This window comes from Lissotriton helveticus, chromosome 12 (genome assembly GCF_964261635.1).
Source record: "Lissotriton helveticus chromosome 12, aLisHel1.1, whole genome shotgun sequence".
Lineage (NCBI taxonomy): Eukaryota > Metazoa > Chordata > Amphibia > Caudata > Salamandridae > Lissotriton > Lissotriton helveticus.
The window spans coordinates 830,017,069-830,039,814 of record NC_136073.1 but is presented as its reverse complement, the minus strand read 5'-3'; the positions used below and the strand labels follow the sequence as shown (position 1 = coordinate 830,039,814).

At 48.9% G+C, this 22,746-nt stretch overlaps 1 protein-coding gene across 1 annotated transcript in view; it reads left to right on the top strand.

Annotated features, from left to right (window-relative positions):
- The window catches only part of LOC144798870 (fibrillin-2-like), a 270,888-nt gene that overhangs the window by 184,771 nt on the left and 63,371 nt on the right, over window positions 1–22,746 (top strand). The window contains exons 22-26 of the mRNA XM_078669959.1: window positions 344–394; window positions 7,813–7,938; window positions 10,904–11,131; window positions 13,696–13,821; window positions 22,380–22,508. Coding sequence (XP_078526085.1) covers window positions 344–394; window positions 7,813–7,938; window positions 10,904–11,131; window positions 13,696–13,821; window positions 22,380–22,508 — 660 coding nt within the window. The remainder of the gene's footprint in view (window positions 1–343; window positions 395–7,812; window positions 7,939–10,903; window positions 11,132–13,695; window positions 13,822–22,379; window positions 22,509–22,746) is intronic.

Genomic DNA, 22,746 nt, shown 5'->3' with positions numbered 1-22,746 from the left:
AATTGGACACATTGTTATCCCAGTTGGGTTGCTTCCTTCTCAAAAAGCTGTCTTTATTACCTGAACTTTTAAAGGTTTGGAAAACCTCAACTTTTCTATACGATTGGGCAGTCAGCTAGGGGCGTTACCTATATTCAACTGAGCCCTCCGTTCATGCTCCTCCTATTTGCCATTGAGGCCCTCTTCCGCACGTCCGTAATATTTCTTAGGGTTCCTAACCACCTTGGTGAGTCACTCTACAGCCATGTGTTTTATTGGGAAGGTATCAATTTTGAAGATTATATTAATGCTTGTTTCAGCTTGAAATTTGATTACTAAATTATTATTTACTTGTTTCCCTCAGACCCAGCCTGTCCTAGAGGCTATGCCAGGATGAAGGGGGTGACATGTGAAGGTGAGTTTAACCACCAAAATGCTCTCAGCAATCTACACCAAGGCTGTGATTTAGGATTTGGCCTATACGGTACTCATTCACAATACGATTGAGTGCCTTAACTGCCAATTTTGATTCCACGCACCTGATTTAGAAGTGGGCACTCTACAAGCTTTACGCCAAGGGAGTAAAATTAATCCATTGGCAGAAACCTTCCTCCAACAGTCCAAAGGAGTATAGGTTATTAGAGGGAAGTCAACTGACTTAAATAACTATTGTCCAATATCCAACATCCTCACATTGGCCAAACTCTTAGAAAAATGTGTCCACATGCAGCTTGGCAAACACATAGACCAATTCAAGCTGCTCAGCCAATACCAATCCGGCTTCTGCGCTGGTCACAGCACTGAATCAGCCATGACCCACATAGTAGATGATGCATTAAAAATCCTTGACCAAAACGATGCCTGTTTACTAATCTTGCAGGACTTATCCTCGGCCTTTGACACCGTCAAACACGACACTTTGATAGATCTCTTGAAACCCAGAATGGGTCTACCTGGATCTGTTCTAAATTGGTTCACCTCTTTCCTTCCTCCAAAATAGATCTCAAACATTCAGGGTCAATCAATCACTATCCAAGTTCGTCCCAGTCACTTTAGGAGTACCACAGGGATCATGCCTTTCCCCTACACTTTTCAACCTTTTCATGGAACCACTCACCAAACTCCTTAGCTCATCCAACGTACATTATCACATGTACGCGGATGACGCACAACTCTACATTAAAATCCACTCACTTAAGGATATTAAATCTCTCAATTCAATGCTTTAAAAAACGCAGACCTGGCTATCAAATACCATCTGAAGCTAAACACCCTCAAAACTGAATTCCTCTTAATCGCTCCTCCCAACCAATCGACCACCATCCTCGATTAGATGAACCACCTAACAGCACTCAAAGGTCAAGCTCTCATTATCGACTCGGAGAAATCACTGGGAGTGACCCTGGCCAGAAACCTAAATATGCAGAAACACATCAGCAGCACCTCTACAAAAGGAGCAAATCTTCAAATGCACACCTTGAGGAAAATGAAATCCTTCCTGCCCGCAAATGTAATCCCCAAAGTAAAATATGGGAGTGTCACTCTCAGCGGCCTTCCCAGAGCGACGATGGCCCCTTTAAGAGCTTCAATCAACACTGCTGCCAGACTCATCACTGGCTCAAAAAAACAGTCACATCTCCCCTGACCTTCGAGCCCTCAACTGACTACCTTTCGAGGCTAGAATTCATCTGAAAATCGCTTGTATGACACACAAAGCACTTCATCACATCCGAGTTACCTAGCTCAGAAATTAGTACTATCCTGTGGTAATAGATCCACCAGGAGCTCCAGCAATCTCCTACTGAAACCATAACGTGTTGTCAAGTAAAAAACATACAACCGGTCCTTCTTAGGAATGAATCCCAGGATTTGGAATGCTTTGCCCCCAGAAACGAGATAGAACCCTTCTACTGCATTCTTCAAACAAGCATTTACAATGCAATGGTTTTGCCTTTGTTAAAGTTAGAGCTATTGGCATTGCTCTTGACATTATTTTTATTTATGTTTTTTTTAACATAAATAAATGGCATTGTCATTTACAATGCCACTAGCTTTATCTCTCGCAAATGACACACACAAACACACACAGAGCCCCCCCCACACACACCCACACAGAGCCCCCCACACACACAGCCACACAGAGCCCCCCACACACACAGCCACACAAAGCCCCCCACACACACAGCCACACAAAGCTCCCCACACACACAGCCACACAGAGCCCTCCACACACCCACACAGATCCTTCCACACACACCCACACAGCACAAGCAGGCAACAGGGGCACACGGAGGCACAAGCAGGCAACAGGGGCACACGGAGGCACAAGCAGGCAACAGGGGCACACGGAGGCACAAGCAGGCAACAGGGGCACAAGGAGGCACAAGCAGGCAACAGGGGCACGAAAACGGAGGCACAAGCAGGCAACAGGGGCACACGGAGGCACAAGCAGGCAACAGGGGCACACGGAGGTACAAGCAGGCAACAGGGGCACCCGGAGGCACAAGCAGGCAACAGGGGCACCCGGAGGCACAAGCAGGCAACAGGGGCACACGGAGGCACAAGCAGGCAACAGGGGCACACGGAGGCACAATCAGGCAACAGGGGCACACGGAGGCACAAGCAGGCAACAGGGGCACGAAAACTGAGGCACAAGCAGGCAACAGGGGCACGAAAACTGAGGCACAAGCAGGCGACAGGGGCACGAAAACGGAGGCACAAGCAGGCAACAGGGGCACACGGGGGCACAAGCAGGCAACAGGGGCACACGGAGGCACAAGCAGGCAACAGGGGCACACGGAGGCACAAGCAGGCAACAGGGGCACACGGAGGCACAAGCAGGCAACAGGGTCACGAAAACAAGCACAAGCAGGCAAAAGGGTTACAAGCAGGAATTGTAATTTAGACGGGGCTGAAGTGGAGAACGGTCAGTAGGGAAGTAGTGCGGCTGGTGCAGTGGTACCAGGCCGAAAGGTGAGAGGGGCTGTCTGCACCCCAGTTTGGACAGTTTCCACTACCTAACAGGGATTGGTGGGAGGGGGGCGTACTTCTTGCTTGCTTTAGGGCTGTTACTTCGGGGACGCAGTGCACGCTCTTGCCTGCTGCCTGCTGCCACCGGGACACGACAATAGGCATCAAGAGGACAGGCTGGGAGAGGGCAGGGAGGGGACAGGCTGGGAGATGGCAGGCTGGGAGAGGGCAGGGAGGGGACAGGCTGGGAGAGGGCAGGTTGGGAGAGGGCAGGCTGGAAGTGGACAAGCTGGGAGAGGACAGGCTGGGGAAGGTCATGGAGGGGACAGGCTGGGAGAGGGCAGGCTGGAAGTGGACAGGCTGGAAGAGGACAGGCTGGGAAAGGGCAGGGAGGGGACAGGCTGGGAGAGGGCAGGCTGGGAGTGGGCAGGCCGGGAGAGGACATGCTGCGAGAGGACAGGCTGGGAGAGGGCAGGCTGGGAGAGGGCAGGCTGGGAGAGGGCAGGCTGGGAGAGGGCAGGCTGGGAGTGGGCAGGCTGGGAGAGGACAGGCTGCGAGAGGACAGGCTGGGAGAGGGCAGGCTGGGAGTGGGCAGGCTGCGAGAGGACAGGCTGCGAGAGGACAGGCTGCGAGAGGACAGGCTGGGAGAGGGCAGGCTGGGAGAGGGCAGGCTGGGTGACGACAGGCTGGGAGAGGACAGGCTGGGAAGCAGAGAGGGTCTTAACTGAGAAGTCTGCCAGCGCGGAGCTCTCCGGGGCGCAGAGCAGCAGCAGGGCCCAGCAGAGCAGGGCGGGGGGCGGCAGGGGCTCGCAGAGGTGTCTCCTGGGGCAGCCGCCCAGGTCCACCATGGTGCGGCTCCGAGCCCCAAGCAGAGCAGCAGCAGGGCCCAGCAGAGCAGGGCGGGGGGCGGCAGGGGCTCGCAGAGGTGTCCCCTGGGGCAGCCGCCCAGGTCCACCATGGCGCGGCTCCGAGCCCCAAGCCTCTGGTGGTGGTGCTGCTGCGCTCGGTAGCCCATTTAACTTACCGGGCACTCTGGCAGGGGCTCCTTGCGATGGCGGCAATCTCTTGGGCACTTCTCCGGTCTCCCTCTTCAGCATGGGAGACCGGCAACGTCCTCCGCTTCTCCCGGGGCTCCCTCCAGGCCACGGGAGCCCCGCGTGGGCCGCCATACTTCTTCTCCTGGGCTGCCGTCTTCCTTCTTCCCCCGGGCTGCGGGGGGACGGGCACTTTCGGCCGACCGCGCTAGGTTTGGCCGGCCGGCTAGTCACTTCCGGGTCGCCGCGGGCAGCGCGGCGGCCCGCCTCAGCTACTGCAGGCGGGGAGTGAATTCACCGAGGGGTGGGCTCCCTCGAGGTGAAAGAAACAATAGCGGCAAGGTCCCTGGGCGCCTGCCAGGGGACAATTAAATAACAAATAAGCGAGGTGGGCACTCGCTAGGGCAGAAAAGCGCTATGAAGCGCTCGGGGAGAAATATAAGCGCGTCCAGCGCTATGCAGGCACAAATAAAGCGCAATGGGGTTCGGGGGCGTTCCCGAGAATTGGCTTTCGGCTGACGTAGCGTGACGTAGCCAAAAGCCAAAAATTCTCGGGAACGCCCCCGAATCTGCTCCGGCATTGACGGACAGGCCCGTCTACCAATTTGTGGAGCTAGCCAATGAAAGACGGGGGCCGTTCCTGTCTCTCCTACTATACTCATTAGGTTTTCGCCTGCGCGAAAAAGCTGCGCAGAGCGCAGCTTTCGCCAGGCAAAACCTAAAAAGAAGTGAAGGCTATTCTCATGGTTAAATTTACTTGAACTATTTATATGTACCTGCAATATAACTGCTAGTTTGTTTTAGTAATATTTTGTATTAGTCTCACCTACATTCTCTCTGCTTTTCTTTCTTTTTGTTTACTTACCCCTGTTGGATTCCGTCCACTCAGCCCACACACTGCAGGAACGAAGTATGTACCAATCCACTTCCCCTGCCCATATGCCACTCACAAGATATTAACTATGAGTGTGCTGATGGACCCGGAAAGAGGGTGGAATATGAGGAGACACCAAGCCTTCCACCCTTGTTAGAACGAAGAGTTCACTGCTCCCTCCTCCACGCTTCTGCACCTGAACAAACAAATGGAATACATTTCACACTTCATGTACCTTTCCAAATACCCCAAAACCAGTGACCATGTCCTGCCAAAACAATCACGTTTCGCTTACCAGTTGGGGATGCAGGCTTTGTTTCGTGGAGACTTCGGGCAGCAGACGATTCTGATCCAAGATAACGTCTCTTGGATTCAGGAATATACTAATGCAAATAAGGTGTCCCTCATGTCATTAGGGCATTAGGGGAAAAACATGCCTCAATACCGGCATGGACAAAAAAACCCTATCCGTTTTCGTTCATTCATTAAAAGGAAAGGGACAGGAAGAGTCGCGGTAGGAAAGCCGGCTATTCCAGCACTTGGATCCAAAACCAAATCGCGGAATGACCTAAAACGTCATATCCGCGTATGACGACATGGAGCGGTGCAAAAAGTAAACGCGAAAAACAAAACCAGTTGTTTCGATCGATACTGCGTTTCCTCTGCACCACTCTGCTCCGAGGAAATGTTTAAAGGCTTTACAATGGGGGGGAAACAGGAGCCCCTATAAACCCCCAAGTACAACAAATAACGGGGACTGGAAAACACCGGAAGGGAAATAGGCAAAGGGAAACTAACTGACTACACCAGGTAAACAGGGAATTGGGAAGGGATTCAGGAGCCAAAGGCAAGAACTCCGAAGGGGTTCCGAAAGTCCTCACGAGCCCGTGAGGAAAACGAGAACAATTCCAGGAAACACAGGAACCAGCAACCAGGAACCCACACAATAGCAATAACAAGCAAGAAAAGAAAGGTAGGACTGACCTATATTCCTGTCCTGGTAGGTCATGTGATGACAGTCCATGATCACTGAAAGGGGACTAGACCCATTTCCTAACAACCCCGACCCTGTAAAGCGTTCTGATACTCGTAGGGGTCTTGTTTGCGCTATACAAAACTTTCAAATAAATAAATAAACCATATATAGAGTGGGCAGTCAAATGGCATTTTTTCTTTCTGTCCATCCCCTCCAGGAATATCCTGTAAGTGAAGGATAATCCAAAGAAAACAATGACACCCACACCATACGAGAAACCTCCCATGACGGGGGCACCATTCGTTTTTTATTTTTACACTCTTGAGGGGCAGCCATTATGTATAACAGTGCCATCTGTCAAATTTTTCCTACACTAACAGGAGCAGACATGACATATATATTTGTTCACAGGGCCATCAAACAACTCAAAATTTAAAGTTAAAGCTCTCCGCCATTCGGACAGACTTACCTGTGTCCACTAAACTCTAAATCAAGCCGTTGGAAAAAAATTGACAGCCACCCATCATATTTCATTTTTGATGGTGCCATCTGTTAAACTTTTTGCACATTGACAGGAACCACCATGAAGACTTTCGGCCACCTCTTCTCTAGATAGTAACCTAAATTTGATTTGCCCAATCCTAATTGTGTTGTTTTTCTTATTACCCATTGTTTCTCTTATTCAAATTCCTAAAAACATTTCCATAAATGCACTAGCAATGGCTTTGCAATGTTTAAAATTACAGACTAACTCATCTTTAGGTGCTGTTTTTTAGGTGTTTAAAATTACAGACCAACTCTGTTTCATGTGCCCATTAGCCTATCAAGGTAGCAAACCATTAGCAAAAAGTAGAGTTGCAAATTAATAAGCCTTTAAGGTTACGGAGAACTGGACTGCTAATTGAACAGATAGGAACCAATCGTATCTCTATTTGTTATAAAGATGCATGCATGTCTCCACCACATATGAAAAAGAAGAACATACCAATATGTAACAATTAGTGGGGAGGAGGCTTCTCTCCTGACCTCATCCTCTTGCTCTTCATAATGTAAGGAGGAGGCATAACTCTGTGCCTGGCGGGAAGGACTAAAACAACAAGGATAGCAAAAAAGACCTTAGTAGGCAGTGTCTATTTCTGTAAAATGCCTTAAGCACTACAGAAGGTGATTTGAAAAAAAAATCTGGATTCGACTGGCAGTCAGGGTACCATTTTGAATGCTGGGAGAAGTGTTTTCTACCGTGCATTACTGATTACAATGAGGTCTCCGTGGAAATTTTAATTAGATCGGCGTAATCAAAGTAATTTAGAAATTACGCTTTACTCTTGTGAAGTGAAATTACAGAAATCATGCAATTATGCCAGTTTGAGTAATTAAGAGTAATTTGGGGCAGAAATTCTACCCCAGGAACACAGTAACAACGAAATAAGAGAGAGCGAGTGGCTGCCAGCTACTGCTGATCGTGTCCTGCAGCATTTAGTGCTATTTTCTTTGAACCAAAAGTATCCTTGGGCTCATTTTGGACACATGGGTGAATTTTTCACTAAGAAAATAGCACAAAATGCTGGATTACGCTTCTCATGTATTCATGTATACTAACGAGTAATTTTGCAGTAATTACGAGTAATTATGCTTGAGAGAAATATGCCAGTTAAGTCCATCCCTAATAACAATCATGCAGAAATTTATTAGACTCTTTATAAATGTGCATAATAGTACACTAACAGCATCATAGTCTGTGTGATAAACATAACAGCACACACATCATATTTACATGCATGTCAATAATAGTCTTGAAATGTGGACAGATGAGTCCATTCAATTCTTGTTACAGAGTTCAAGTTTTGGTATATGTTGTTCTGGTTGTTGGATCTGTTGTTCTGTCTACACGTCTGCTTGAGCCACAAGGCAATATTGATTGCTGCCCCATCTGTTTGAAGCTGTCCAATGGTAACAACTCTGTCTTTGTGTGTGAACAGATGTGAACGAGTGTGATGTCTTCCCTGGTGTTTGCCCCAATGGACGCTGTGTGAACTCTGCCGGATCCTTCAAATGCGAGTGCCCTGAAGGTCTGACACTTGATGGGACTGGAAGAACATGCGTAGGTAAGGAGTTGCAAGTGTATGAGACTCAACGGGAGAGGAAGGTCACGCCAAGCTAAAGAGGGGAGATTTTCTAGATGCTGCATGAGCTGGAAGAACACGCCTTTATATATGCAAATATCTCCTCGAAGGCTTGGGACTAACATGCATAGGTCGGAGCACTGCAGGTTTAAAGCCAACGGAGAGGCAAAGAAGCTGTTGAGGAGGACGCGATTGACTAACGCTCTTTTTGACAGCAAAGAACAGACAGAACAAGAAAGCATCCATCAAATTTAGTTTTCCAAGCACAGGAGTATTTGTATATTCATCACTGAAAGGATATGAGCTTTAGAAGGATTTGTTTGGCAGAACTTGTACGATTTAGAAGTGACCAAAGTATTATGAGTCAGCCTTTATAAATAAATATAGAATTGAGACTCAGGAAGACTTGGGTTTCTCTTTGGGTCATTAGTTTTGAGAGTTATGTTTGAAGTGGCCTGTTCACCGTACGATTAGTCATTCTATGTACATTGTGGGTTTCATGTGGAATGTAGAAATTAATAACTGTTTTTGGCATTCCCATTGCGGTGCTCATTTTCAGGACACCGCTGTGGGAAAGTAAAAAAAAAGTCCCACCAGACAGGAGAAACTCCTAATCTGGCGGGCGGTCTGACCATGGCTTAGGCGGTGCAGCTGCGCAGCGGACCTGGCGCTGTACCGCCAAAGTCATTATCGGGTCCTAAGTGTTAAACCTGCCACATTAGAATCCTAATGAATTTTACATCTAAACTATTACTTCATGTAATGACTGACATATTAGGCAGATTGCATTATGCATCTAATGAATGTGGGTTTGTAGATCCACTACAAACCTCTTGTTGTGGCAATTAAGTAGTGACACATGCCACATTTATCTCATGAAGAGTACAAAGAAAAATGAAGTATGTTTTCCAAATTACCCATTGAGAGAAATTGCAGGTACTCGAGGCCAGGGGCTCGGCTTAGTCAGGCAGATTCAAATCTTTGGGGAGAGGATGTAGCCTTACGGCTAGAGCAGTCAACCTCGAAGCTGGGGAACTGGGTTCAAGTCTCGGCAACGACGCTCAACATCCTGTGATTCTGGGCAAATCACTTAATCTCCCCGTGCCTAACAAAAAATAATGTGTCTATCTGTAACTAAACTGGTGCTCATGTAAAGCGATCTGATACCTCATGTCTCGGGTCTAGATTGTGCTATCGAAAAATCTTTTAAAAAAAGAAAATAGACCAACTTTAGTTTGCTGAACATTTCATAGTGGATGACAGAAAAAGGACATGCAGTGGTAAGAACACTAGCCACATTAACATAGGGAGTGTTTTAAAAGATAAGTAAAATCTTGATTTACAAAGTAGCAACAGTGTAGGTGAGAGGTGATGCCTTAATGCTCAGGTTTGATTACATATAGCCTTTTAACCTTTATTTCATATCATGTTTTAACACACAGTGAGAACTGCTGTTATATGGTAGCAGCACCTCAGCCAGATGTTCAAATATTAACACATTAACTAATACACTTATTTTTCATTACGGAATATAAAGGAAGAGCGGCTTGTATAGTGTAACCTACACGTTTCGCCTTACATTGGAGGGCAAGCCTAGGGCTTTTTCAAGGCTGAAAGGTCACCAAGGAACACAAAACAACAGCACAATATGAAAAACGAAAAACAAAAAAATATAATAAGAGTTAAATTATAACAGATATACATATCCTGAAATTATTTGTGAACATACTGAGTGGAGCAATGCACCTGTGCAATAGGAATCCTAAAGTTGTGCTACGTGCGTACTCAAAGTGAAATTAACTCAGGATAAAGACATAATTAGGGTGAAAGGGGTGAGGGCAGTGGGTCAAGCAAGAAAGCAAAGGTAGTCATGCAATAAAGCAACCATTTGATATTTTTGTGTTGCGGACGTCTGAAGATAGGGTTAATATTTTAGGTGCCTACAAAAAGGGATCAGTGATGTGAGATGAAGGCAAATGAGCCAACAGTAAAGTTTGGGAATTACCAGTGGAAAAGGTTAAATTAATTAAGTGTCCGCTCATAAGAAGAAGAAACAGTAAACATATTTGTATCCTACACCCTGCCTAAAATACAGGACCCACCATAGTCAAAACATCTAAAAATATATCGACAACAAATATCATATCGGGTGCTCTAAGCGAGGAGGGACAACTCCAAGTTACCTTAGAGGGTAAATCATCGTTCTAAAAGTGTGAGATATTGGCATGACACCAATTTCAGTTACCTGCAACGATGGTTTATTATACGAACATGGCTGTGGTTATGAAAAGGATAGTAATTAAAAAAAATTCGTCCTGTAATGGTGCTGTCTATAGAGACAATATTCAAGATGCATTTCAGAGTTTAAAAAAAACAACTTTATAAAGGGTAGGCAGAGGTCTGAAGGGCAACTGAAAAGTGTCATAAAGAGACACCATATAGTGTATAGTGCCTTATGTTGAGATTCTCCAGTGTCAGCCATCCATTCTGATGCTCATGACCAGCATGCAATTCGTGCAGTGGAGCTTGCAAGCCAGTGTTTGCGCGTCCTGCGCGGACAATCCTTCTTGTCAATAAATGCATCTCTCCCGCAGAAGAGCTGTAAAATGAATAGTACTTTTGTGACAGCACCACAGTGCACAATGGCTAAAGGAAACATCACTTTGCCAAGGTGTGTTTGTTCCAAACCTACCCCTCCCTGAGCCTATAGATATATGGAAGCCAATCAAAGGAACATTCTTAATCATATCAAACTGAAGAGCCACAAGGGACATTGATGGTCCACTAAATGGTAAAAGTGTTCTTCAGTCCGCTGATATCCATGTTTTTTCTTAAGACTTCAGAAGCTTCCTAAATCCTTTCTGGAATAGTAGACATTGGGATATCAAATGAGGAAAAATGCACACCATTGTTCTTGACATTTTCCCTCTTTGTATTTTTATCACAGATGTGCGCGTCGAGCAGTGCTACTTGAAGTGGGACGAGGATGAGTGCGCAGGGCAGCTACCTGGAAAGTACCGGATGGATATGTGCTGCTGCTCTGTTGGTTCCGCCTGGGGTATCGACTGTGAGGAGTGTCCCAAGCCTGGAAGCGACGAGTATCGGACTATCTGCCCCAGGGGTCCTGGATTTGCAAACAGGGGTGATATACTGTCTGGCAGACCGTTTTACAAAGGTACAAAGAAGTCCATTCTCCTATTTAAGGCCTGCATCTTTCACACAGACACACAATACACTGCAAATACGCAACACTCCCAAGACTAACATGAATTATATCACTTATTAAAAGTGGAGTATGCTTGTTTGCTGTTTCTGGTAGATCCAATCACCCGTAAGCATTATAACTCAATATATCTTTGACTTACTGTCGACATTTCATCATGCTTGCTCCCGTCAGCAGTCACTCATCTGCTCTCAGTTCTCTAATTCCTCCCCCTAATTACTCATCACCTCTCAGGTTTTAGCTCCAGTTACCAATCCTTCATCAACCCTCACTAGCTTCACTCATTATCTGTTAGCTCTCTGGCTCCATTCACCAATCTCCCCCATCTCTCAGCTCTCTGGCTCCGTCACAAATCACCTCTCAGCTCTCTACTTCCACTCTCATCCACTCAGATTTCTAGCTCCATTCATGACTCACTCATCACCTCTAAGCTCTTACCTCCACTCACCATCCCTCATCACCTCTCAGCTCTTACCTCCACTCACCATCCCTCATCACCTCTCAGCTCTTGGCTCCACACACCACTCACCCATCCATCATCACCGCTCCGCTCTTGTCTACACTCACCCATCCCTCATCACCTCTCCACTTTTGTCTACACTCCCCCATCCATCATCACCGCTCCGCTCTTGTCTACACTCACCCATCCCTCATCACCTCTCCGCTCTTGTCTACACTCACCCATCCCTCATCACCTCTCCGCTCTTGTCTACACTCACCCATCCCTCATCACCTCTCCGCTCTTGTCTACACTCACCCATCCATCATCACCTCTCCGCTCTTGTCTACACTCACCCATCCCTCATCACCTCTCCGCTCTTGTCTACACTCACCCATCCATCATCACCTCTCCGCTCTTGTCTACACTCACCCATCCATCATCACCTCTCCACTCTTATCTATACTCACCCATCCCACATCATCTTTTAGTTCTTAGCTCCAGTCACCCATCCATCATCACCTCTCCGCTCTTAGCTCCACACACCACTCACCCATCCATCATCACCGCTCCGCTCTTGTCTACACTCACCCATCCCTCATCACCTCTCCGCTCTTGTCTACACTCACCCATCCATCATCACCTCTCCACTCTTATCTATACTCACCCATCCCACATCATCTTTTAGTTCTTAGCTCCAGTCACCCATCCATCATCACCTCTCCGCTCTTAGCTCCACACACCACTCACCCATCCATCATCACCGCTCCGCTCTTGTCTACACTCACCCATCCCTCATCACCTCTCCGCTCTTGTCTACACTCACCCATCCCTCATCACCTCTCCGCTCTTGTCTACACTCACCCATCCCACATCATCTTTTAGTTCTTAGCTCCACTCACCCATCCCTTATCACCTCTCCCCTCTTGGCTCCGCTCACAACTGACTCGTCCCCTCTCAGCTCTCTAACTCTAGTCACCGATCAATCATCTTAACTGCACTTCTAACTCCACTCACCAATAGCACTCCGGTTTCTAGCTTCACTCATCCATCGCGTCTGTCACATCTCTCAACTCTTAACTCCACTCAGATCCCTCATCACCCCTCAGCTCAAAGTATTCTTTCTTAAGTTATGTCTTTCAGAACAGCAGTAATACAGACACGCTCTTCCTGAACAAAAAGTACAAATACAAGTCCATGACTGTTTTCCCATTCTAGTCTCTATTACATGGCTAAGCATTTCTATTGCACACCCCTTTCTGATAATCTTTGATTTTGAAGTTATTTTTGAAGACCCAATTGAAGGTCTGGTGTAATGACTAAGTTGTTAACCTAGGAACTCAAGTCCTGGGTTTTAATCCCAGCATTAGGACTTGGCCAAACACTGGGTGATCCTGGTCATGTCACTTCAAATCCATGTGCCTGAAAGTGAACAGTGTGTCACAATATTATCATCCCCCATAATATTGTATCCAGAATATTGACTACCACCATGTTGCGATGAAAAGTATAGTTGTGCAGTCATTATTCTTAACTCCAGATCAATTGACCTACTTATAAACAGTCAAAGTAGGCAGATGAGGAGTTAAGAATAGTAAATTTATACCTACCACCACAATATTGTGGTTATCGATGTTCTGGACACAATTTATCAGTAGTACAATATTCGAAACTCAATATTGTTGAAGAACTCCCAGAAATTGTAAATATGTGTACAGTAAAAGCGATTATGTGTGGTGGTGTAAATTATACGTCATAGATTGTCCCAGTCATCCCCACTCATCTGTACCAATGGTTTGTACCATTCTGGGTCTATAATACCATTTTCTTCCTTATTACAATATACCATGTTTCTGGTAGAGTTGTCCCATTGTCAAATAAATGCATTTCAAGTACATTCTGTTAATCCCACTTGACCAAATGAAACTGATTCAGTACTTCACATGTGTAATATCTGCTTTACTAACTCTAAAGAATGTGTACCTGTAGTGAGGATTTTAGGGTGACTCTAACCCTTGCTTTACATCATCAAGCTCTGAGAGTGATCATTTGCCTTTTGCTCCTTTCTCCACTGTAGATGTGAATGAGTGCAAGGTTTTCTCTGGCCTCTGTTCTCATGGCACTTGCCGAAACACCATTGGCAGCTTCAGGTGTATCTGTGAAGGCGGATTCGCCCTTGATTCAGAGGAAAGGAACTGTACTGGTAAGTTAAATGTTAACTAGAAATTGTTTTTTTCACCAAAGGAAGCATATCTGCTGCCTAGCAATGTACCACAATGCTTCGGAATACTGTATCCCTTTGACGGAAGCTCTATTCAGCTTTTTGTAATGATTTTTTACAGTATTAAGCCACATTCACCCTTTCTTTGGCTCCATTCAGTACTGTATTCCCTTCCACCATCTCCGATACTCTTTCTGTGATACGTTTCACCACTGGAACCAAAGCCACCATTTATGTGACCCATATCAGTACTTTCACCCATTGACAATTCTTGGCACTCCCTTCAGTACTTTTCTGGGATTCCTTTCGATATTGTATTCCCATTGACCATTTCTCGTACTCTTCTCAGTTCTGTAGCACCTGTTGTCCTTTGTCGTACACATTTCAGTACCACAGCCACTTTGACAATTCCTGGCAATGCTCTGAATACTGTGGTCCCATTGCCCATTCCTGTGACTCCTTTCTATATTGTAGGTCCCGCAACTAGTCTACTGACACATGTATATAATGTTAAGCCTGTGTAAGCAACTATATGTGCCTTTTTATAAGAATTGTGAATTCAGTGACCATCATAGACACTTCATTAACAGCGGGGAACCAGTGATGAATCAAAACATAATCCCCTGTACTCTGTACAATGTAATTTCTAATTTGGCCATTCAGTGTTAACTGCTAAATAAGGAATTAGAATACATATGTAATATCGCATTCCTGGTGAATTTCAGACTGGGAAAGCTTGTGAAAAATGGAAAATTACCAGGTGCATGAACTCCCCTTCCTATTGTTAGTCCCCATTTCTGGGGGCCAAGTTAGAATACTGCATCATTCTTGTATAGAAGAATTACAAGAAGAATAAACTGATATTAGTATTTCTGAGAAAGGAAATATTCCTGCAGTCTTCCTGGCCTCCTGCCACCATAATGAGGGCCATCTTGTAACTGAAAAGCTAATCTCTGTGCAAATAAATATTTACAGAAGATGAAAGCACTTGCCCTTAATACGTTAACGCACCTTAATGTACTCTCTGTATACTTTTATCGGCCCAAAAAATAAACACAGAGTAAATTAAGGTGAGTTAACATACTAAGGACAAGTGCTTTCACTTTACTAATCTTTTTGTGTTACCAAAATTATTATTAACTATAAAATAATTTGCTTATCAGGCGGCTAGTTACAGAATGTACATTTTGATCTACAGATTATTGTAGCTTTGCATTATCAAAGGGTTACAGCATGTGAATTATCAGGTCTATGGGTTATAGCCAGGGCATTATAATTCTTTGGGTTATAGACAGTACATTATAATTTTCTGGGGTATAGTCAGTGCTTTATAATTCTCTGAATTGGAGTACAACCAATTCGTTATAATTTTGTGGGTTATACACAGTGCATGAAAATGCTCAGGAATATAGCCAGTGCGTTATAATTCTGTGGGTTATATACAGTGCATTAAAATGTTGTGGATTATAGCCAGTGCGTTATAAATCTTTGGGTTTAAATCTTTTTATTGTTGCAGTAGAAGGATTGCAAGGCAAAGAATCTGCATACGGTAGAGCGTCAACATTCCGCTCTGGCCGCCAAATACGCAACATTTTTGGTGTCATGAGACAGAGTGCCCCTCAATAGAACTCTTGCATTCAAACCAGCAACATGGAAAAAGGAAAACATTGAAAAGCCCCCCCCCCATAGGTCCATTAAGCAGCAGGCCTCCACCCCTTCCCCTCCAACACCCACCTCCTGGTCTCCCCCACCCCCTCCCCAGTGGCCCCACCGTCCCCCGAGTGGGAACCGGGCAGTAGAGTACACCTTTACAATATTTACAATCAGGGCATCTCCACATTCAGACTATCTCACATCAGGTCCCACGGGCCCCGAGGCATGACTTCTCACTCTAGGCCGTGGTAGTGCCTCCATTTAGCCCACACCCTCCGAAATTTTTTGGGACAGCCCCGGGCTTTGTAGGTCACCCTCTCCGCCGCCATGTACAGGTCCAGCCCTCTTCTCCACTCCTCCAAGTCCGGTTTTTCAGGTGCCCCCCAGCGCCGCGCGATGTCTCGCTTTGCCACCACCAGTGCTAACACCAAAAAGATACATAGGGGACGGGGTAGGTCTATTTCTGTGGTCACACCCAGTAGCGTCAATCTAGGGTCTCGTGGTAAGTGCACCCCCAGTACCTCCCCCAGTTCCAGGAGCACATCCCCCCAGTATTCCTGAATGACTGCACAGCCCCAAAGTATATGGAAAAAATCAGCAGTCTGGTGGCTGCATCTAAGGCAAGTGGTATCTGGTATTCTGCCCATCCTAAACAGTCTCACCCTGTCGAAATATGACCTGTGTAACACTTTAAACTGAATAAGACATAGCCTCGACTTGATGGCCACCTCCCGTGGGTGCATGAGGGCCAGCTCCCAGTCTAGATCTTCCATGGAACCCACATCCGCCTCCCATTTAACGCGCAAGCACTGTAAATCCCCCAGCATATTGTTGGTCAGGGTTTTGTACGTGAGGGACACTGCTCCCCTCCCTATCTGTTCCTGCAACAGTCTACCCTCAAGCGGAGCATATTCTGGGATATCTGAGAGCGAAATGTGTTGTGCCCTCCATGCGTGTTGCAGTTGGATGTATTTGAAGTACTGGGTGTTGAGGAGGCCAAAATCGTCTTGGAGAGCCTGGAAAGTCTTTAGTTCCCCTCTCGCAATCACGTCTCCCACTGTGGAGATTCCTATGTCGTCCCATCTCCTGAAGCCTTTCAGCTTATGGAGCTCCCCCAGCCACCTACAGCACCACAGTGGCGTCTGTTTAGTAGGCCGTTTGTCCCACCCCGTCCTCCTGGATGCTCTATTCCAAGCTGTGATCGTAATCCTGGTGGCCGGGAGGAAGTGTCGTCCCACCTTCTCCCCGTAGAGATAGTGCAAAATGGTTTTGCCTGACCATTGAGACCTTTCCAAGGCGTACGTGGGGTGATCAGCTGCAGCGTGCAACCATTCATTAATCGGGGCGAGGTGTTCCGCCCAGTAGTACGCCTCGAGGTTGGGGAGCGATATTCCCCCACTATACTGATGGCGTTGCAGGGTGGCAAGCGCCACTCTAGGCTGCTTCCCCAGCCACAAGAAGGCTCGCAGGTCGGCGTGGATTCTATTCAGGGTGTTATTTGGTAAAGGATAGTATTCATTCTGAAGCGCATAAAGAAACTTAGGGAGGATGACCATTTTATAGAGCGCCGCACGACCCAGCATTGTGAGCGGGAGCTGTCTCCAGCCATCCATCTCCGCTGTTGCTTCCAGCATTAAGCGGGTTAAGTTAGTAGTGAAGGAACGCGTCCGGTCTAACGTTATAAAGATTCCTAGATATTTGAAACCTTCCGTGGTGTGTATCAATAGCTCTGGTAGGCAGTCTCCCCGTTCCTTACCCTGCGGATCATATAGGATCGACTTGTGCCAATTTATCGTGTGTCCTGCTCGCGCCCCAAAGTCGCCGAGTTCCCCAAACAGCGCTGGGATGGTCGTGTCTGGGTCAGTCACGAACAGCAGCACGTGGTCAGCATAAAGTGATATTTTTTCCTGCGTGTCCGCCGAGTCACCCCAGGTAAAGCCTCGGATTGCCTGATTTCGTCTAATCCTGATCGCCAGTATCTCGATGGTGAGGGTGAATAGGAGGGGGGACAGCGGGCAGCCCTGTCGCGTGCCACGTCCAATGTGGAATTCGCGGGACAGCCTCCCATTAACCCGCACCCTCGCTCTCGGGCCCGAGTAGAGTAATTGTACCCACTGTAGGTATTTGGGTCCAAATCCAAAACGTTTGAGGGTCTCCATCAGGAAGGGCCAGTGCACAGCGTCGAACGCCTTCTCCGCGTCCAGGGAGAGGAACCAATGGGGTTCAGCCCTCTCAGAGACCTCTTGCAGCCAGTTGTGGGTGCGACGGAGATTGAGCTTGGTCGCCCTATCAGGGAGGAAGCCGGACTGGTCCAAGTGGACCAACTCAGTGATGACCTGTCTCAGGCGCCTAGCCAGAACTGTGGCCAGGATTTTTGTCTCTACATTCAACAGGGAAATTGGGCGGTAGGAGGCGCAGTCATCTCTAGGCTTCCCCTCCTTGTAGATAGGCACAATAACGGCCAGTGTCAGGTCGGGAGGGAGGCTCCCCGCCTGGAGGGATCCTGTAAAAAGGTTTCTCATGCGACGTCGCAATAAATCGGCCGTTCGTTTAAAAAACTCAGCCGGGAAGCCGTTGGGACCCGGTGTTTTCCCAGGTTTCAGGGCCGCTATGGCTTCCGAGAGCTCCTCCATCGTTAAGTCCGCCTCTAGGGCTGCCTTAGCTTCGGTGGACAGGTTAGGAACCTCCATGTCCCCCAAATAGTGTTGGGCATCCTCACTGTCGCCCAGGTCCCTGGCCCTATAGAAGTCCTCATAGTAAGTCGCGAAAGCCTCCGCTATGTCATCCTCCGTGGTCGCCCTCCCGACCCCCACGCACGTGATCTGTTCTACCCATCTCGAGGCGCGCTCCTTCCTGCTCAGCCAAGCTAAAAGTTTACCGGACTTGTCGCCCACATCATACAGCCTATGCAGTGTCGCCAATGCCTGAGTGCGTGCCTCGTCTGTGGCCAGTTCCCGATACAGTCTCTGTGCGTCAAGCAGTCGTCGAAGGCTCGCCTCCTCCTTCTGTTGGAGGTGCTTCGCTTCTAAGGTGAGAACATTCGCCTCAGTGTTCGCTATCGCGCCCTGCAGCGCCCGCCTGGCCTCTCCTAGCCTACTCTGGATGCGGTCCCGGAGGACCGGTTTCATCGCCTCCCACAGAGTGACTCCGGAATCCACTGATCCTTCATTTTCGGCCAGGTACACCCTTATGTCTGCCCGTATGCCCCCAAGTATTTTCCGCTTTTGGATGTCCCATGCCGATAGTCTCCACTGCGCCCGTCTCCCTACCTTCCCCCGCCCCAGGTGTACATATAGTGGGGAGTGATCCGAAATCCCTCTCGCCTTGTATTCCGCTAGGTCACCCACCGTTATCTCTTGCCGGGCCACAAAAACATAGTCGAGCCTAGAGAAGACCTTATGGGCCCCTGAGTAGAATGAATACATCTCCTGTGTAGGATGAAGCCATCTCCAGACGTCAGTGAGGCCCATGGTCTTCATGAGCCGAGCCAGCGCTGTTGCGTGGTCCCCCATGTGTGACGACCCAGATCTATCGTGGTCGATGGACATCACATCGTTGAAATCCCCACCCACCACTTGTGTTGTGTCCGCCGTGTCTAGCAGGATGGCGGTGATCGCCTTAAGTGTGCGTGATTGTAGCTTGGGGGGGGCGTATACAGACAGAACTGTGTAGCTGCGTCTTTTCCACATCCCCTGAACACCCACATATGTGCCCTGTGTATCCAACCAGGTGCGAGTAACCGTGAAAGGCAGCGCCTTTTTTATAAGGATCGCGACCCCCCTAGAGTCCGAGGTGTATCCTGCATGTGCCAGCACAGTGTACCTCCCCCTCGCTATGAAGGCGCAGTTATTACCTCTCAGGTGAGTTTCCTGTAAGAGGATAATGTCGGGTGACAGTCTCTTGAGGTAGGCGCTGACCAGACCCCTCTTAACTTTGGACCCCAGGCCATTAACGTTCCAAGTGAGCACGGTGATCCCTGTATCATGTCTGTGCGGAGTATCTAGTGTACTTGCCATGTTTCAAGACAACGTCTTTCCCGAGCAGGAGCTCGGCATGGGAAAGACCCCCGGTGTGGGTTGGTAGAGCTCTGCTGCTGTGTGATGGACTTCCCCCCCCTCTCCCCAACTCTCTCAACAACCCCAACGTGGGGTAACACTGTAACCAAACCCCATCCCACACCCCCCTCCCCACCTCCCTCCCCTTCCAGTTGCATCCCAAACCGGGCCTCAACTATCCGCGGGAGAAGGCCTGTCGCCCTCCCACACATCCCACCCTCAATAAACAGTAACCAGCGTTAAAAACACAAAAACAGTGGTGGGGACGTGCCGACTTGCTTGCTCCGCATCGCCGAGCCGCCATCTTTTCCCGCTCCCAGTGTACCTTAGTTCACGAGTGTGAGTCTTGTGTGTCCACTAGCCCCTCATGGCCTGTAGAGTCTTGTTCCAGTTGCCGGATTTCCTTTGCCAGAGGGTGCAACGAATCACTCCTTGAATCTTCCTCCTCCCCTCCGGATGCGCGGCCTTCCGATTCCTCCACCTCGTCTTCCTCAGAGCGGATTCCATTCCTCAGGTTACCAACTCTCGAGCCCGCCACTGAGTCGGCACCCGGTGACAGCGATCTGCCCCGTCTCCCGTCCTGCAAGTTCCTTGTCCTGTATGGAGTCACCGGCGTCTTGTTCTGTGTCCTCCTCATTCTACGACGCTGCGGCTTCGGTCTCTCCCATGCCGGCTGGTCTCGCAGTGACCGGTCGAGCGCTGCCCGACCCGCCGCCTCCCTACTATTCAGGATAGGGCGCTCCTCGAGCCACTGCCAAGCGTCGTCTGGGTGTGAAAAGAAGATGGTTTTGCCCTGATAGATGACCTTGAGCTTGGCCGGGAAGAGGAGCATATACTGGATATTGAGGGATCTCAGTTTCGCTTTTACAGCGTCGAAGGAGCGGCGTTGTTTGGAGACCTCCTGACTGTAGTCCGGGAAAATCATTATGGTGGTATTTTCAAAGCGGATCTCGCCCATGCCCCTGGCTTCCCGTAGGATCAGATCTCGATCTGCAAAGTTCAGAAATCGCGCTATGACCGGTCGTGGTCTCGCACCCTCCGGTGGCTTGGCCAGAAGCGCCCTGTGCGCCCTCTCTATGATAAAGCACGAGGAGAATCGCGCCGTCGGGAAGGTCCTTTTGAGCCAGTCGAGGAGGAAGGCGGTCATGCTTCTTTCTTCAATCCCTTCTCGAAAGCCCACAAAGCGTAGGTTGTTCCGCCTTGACCTATTTTCGGCGTCGTCCACCTTCCACAGGAGTTGGCGGTGGGAGGCCTGGAGTTCTGCCATGTCCTTCTTAAGTTCAGAAACCGATTTCTCAGTGTCTGTCAACCTTGACTCGGCTACCGTGACTCTGTCGGTCAAGTTTCGGAAGTCCTGGCGTAACAGCGTCACTTCGGACCCCACCTCCCCAATTTTGGTTTCCAGGGCCGCTCGTGAAGATTGGATGTCCGTCCTAGACGCCTGTATGGCCTCCAGTAACATATCCGTATCCTTGCGTGTGCCAGAGTGTACGGGTTGTGTGTCCACCATAGGTCGCGGAGCAGCGAAATTGTCCATTGGGCCCTTGCTCCGCGTCTTAGGTATCGTGTCCCCCTTGCCCATGCCTGGGTCGTTCAGATGCCAGGAGCTACTACGCCGGAACCCCGCTCCTCCGTGCTACCGCTTCACTTGTCCGTGTATCAGGCTTCGCCCTCGCGATGTGGGGCCCACCGTCTGTCCACCTCTGGGGCCGGGCTCTGGTCGCAGATTCACCCCGGCTGCAATACAGGAGGGGGCCCCGTCGTCGCCCCTCTCCGCGCCGCGGGGGCCAGGGGGTGCTCCTCAGCCTGCGCCTCGTGCGCGTCCCCCCCGAGATTCTCACTGTCTCAGTGCCGGATCACCAGGCGTGGGCACAGGCGGTGTGGTGCCGGCGGTGACATCCAGCCGCTCCCGAACCGGAGCGGGCCACAGGGGCTCCAGGGCAGTAGGAGCAAGCCCTCCCCCTCTAGGCAGGCCTCCGTGGTCTTTCGCGGCTCGAGGGCCGTCTCTCCGTGGGTCTTCAGTGCGCGGCCGCCATATTGGTAAAGGCGGGCGCCGCCACCGAGATCAACCCCAGTTCCAGGCACTGGACAGGTGCGGCCCTCCTCACCTCGGTGGAAGGCTCACCGACACTCCGTCTCTGCTCCCGGGCACAGAATCTGCACAGCGTCGGGATCAATGCGGGGATCTCGCCGTCGCTATCTCCCCATCACCACGACGGTCGCCATCTTGAGTAGGTGGTCGTCGGTCACCTCTGTCCCGCTCCCGTTGTCCGGCGGAGGCGGTGTGTGATCGTCCGCCCGGTGGCTGAGCACCCGATCAAGCCTCTATCAGCCCGCAACAGCTATGTGCGGGAATGCCGGCTCTTGGCGCGCGCCTCTTTCTCCTGTCTCCCAGGCCGTCAGGACGATCTCCGGGGCATGGAGGAGACACCGTCACATACACTGGCCAGGCGGGGTCGGCTCCGTTTCGGGACTGCAGCAGCCCTTGGCAGGTGTCCGGGCGTCAGGTCCTCACTTTTGGTGGCGGTTCTGGGTCTTGGGGGATAGTGAATGCCGGATAATTAGCGGGCTCGGCCGGAGCTCTGGTCAGGCACGTCTAGTCGGCCATGTTGCTGGCCACGCCCCCGCGTTATAAATCTTTGGGTTATATACATGTGTTATAAATGCTATGTCTTATAGCTAATGCATAATCAATATTTCCTGCAGGCTGTTGAATTGTTGCCACTGGAAAACATCCTATTAAATATTCCGCAGACTATGACAGGACTCATCAAGGGGATTAAAAATAGAATGCTGTTTCTCTGTCTCACATTGTTCTGCTTTCCTTATTAGATATTGATGAATGTCGGATATCTCCCGACCTGTGTGGGTTCGGCACCTGCGTGAACACACCTGGAAGTTTTGAGTGCGAGTGCTTCGATGGCTACGAAAGCGGATTCATGATGATGAAGAACTGCATGGGTAAGAACATGATGATGTAGTGTGTCTCATATGGCTTATCACAGAAGTTTACCATGTACTATAAGTACTAAATGCTGTGCTCCCAAGGTCTTTCCTTAAAGTGCTTCCATTCTTGTCCATCTCGTGATAGCTGGGGAACAAGTCACTTTATTTCTCTCCTTGGCTTTTCCTGTCTTCTGATGTCACAAGCAACTTCTGCAACATAGAACAAGTCATTCAGTTTGTTAAGTTATCCATC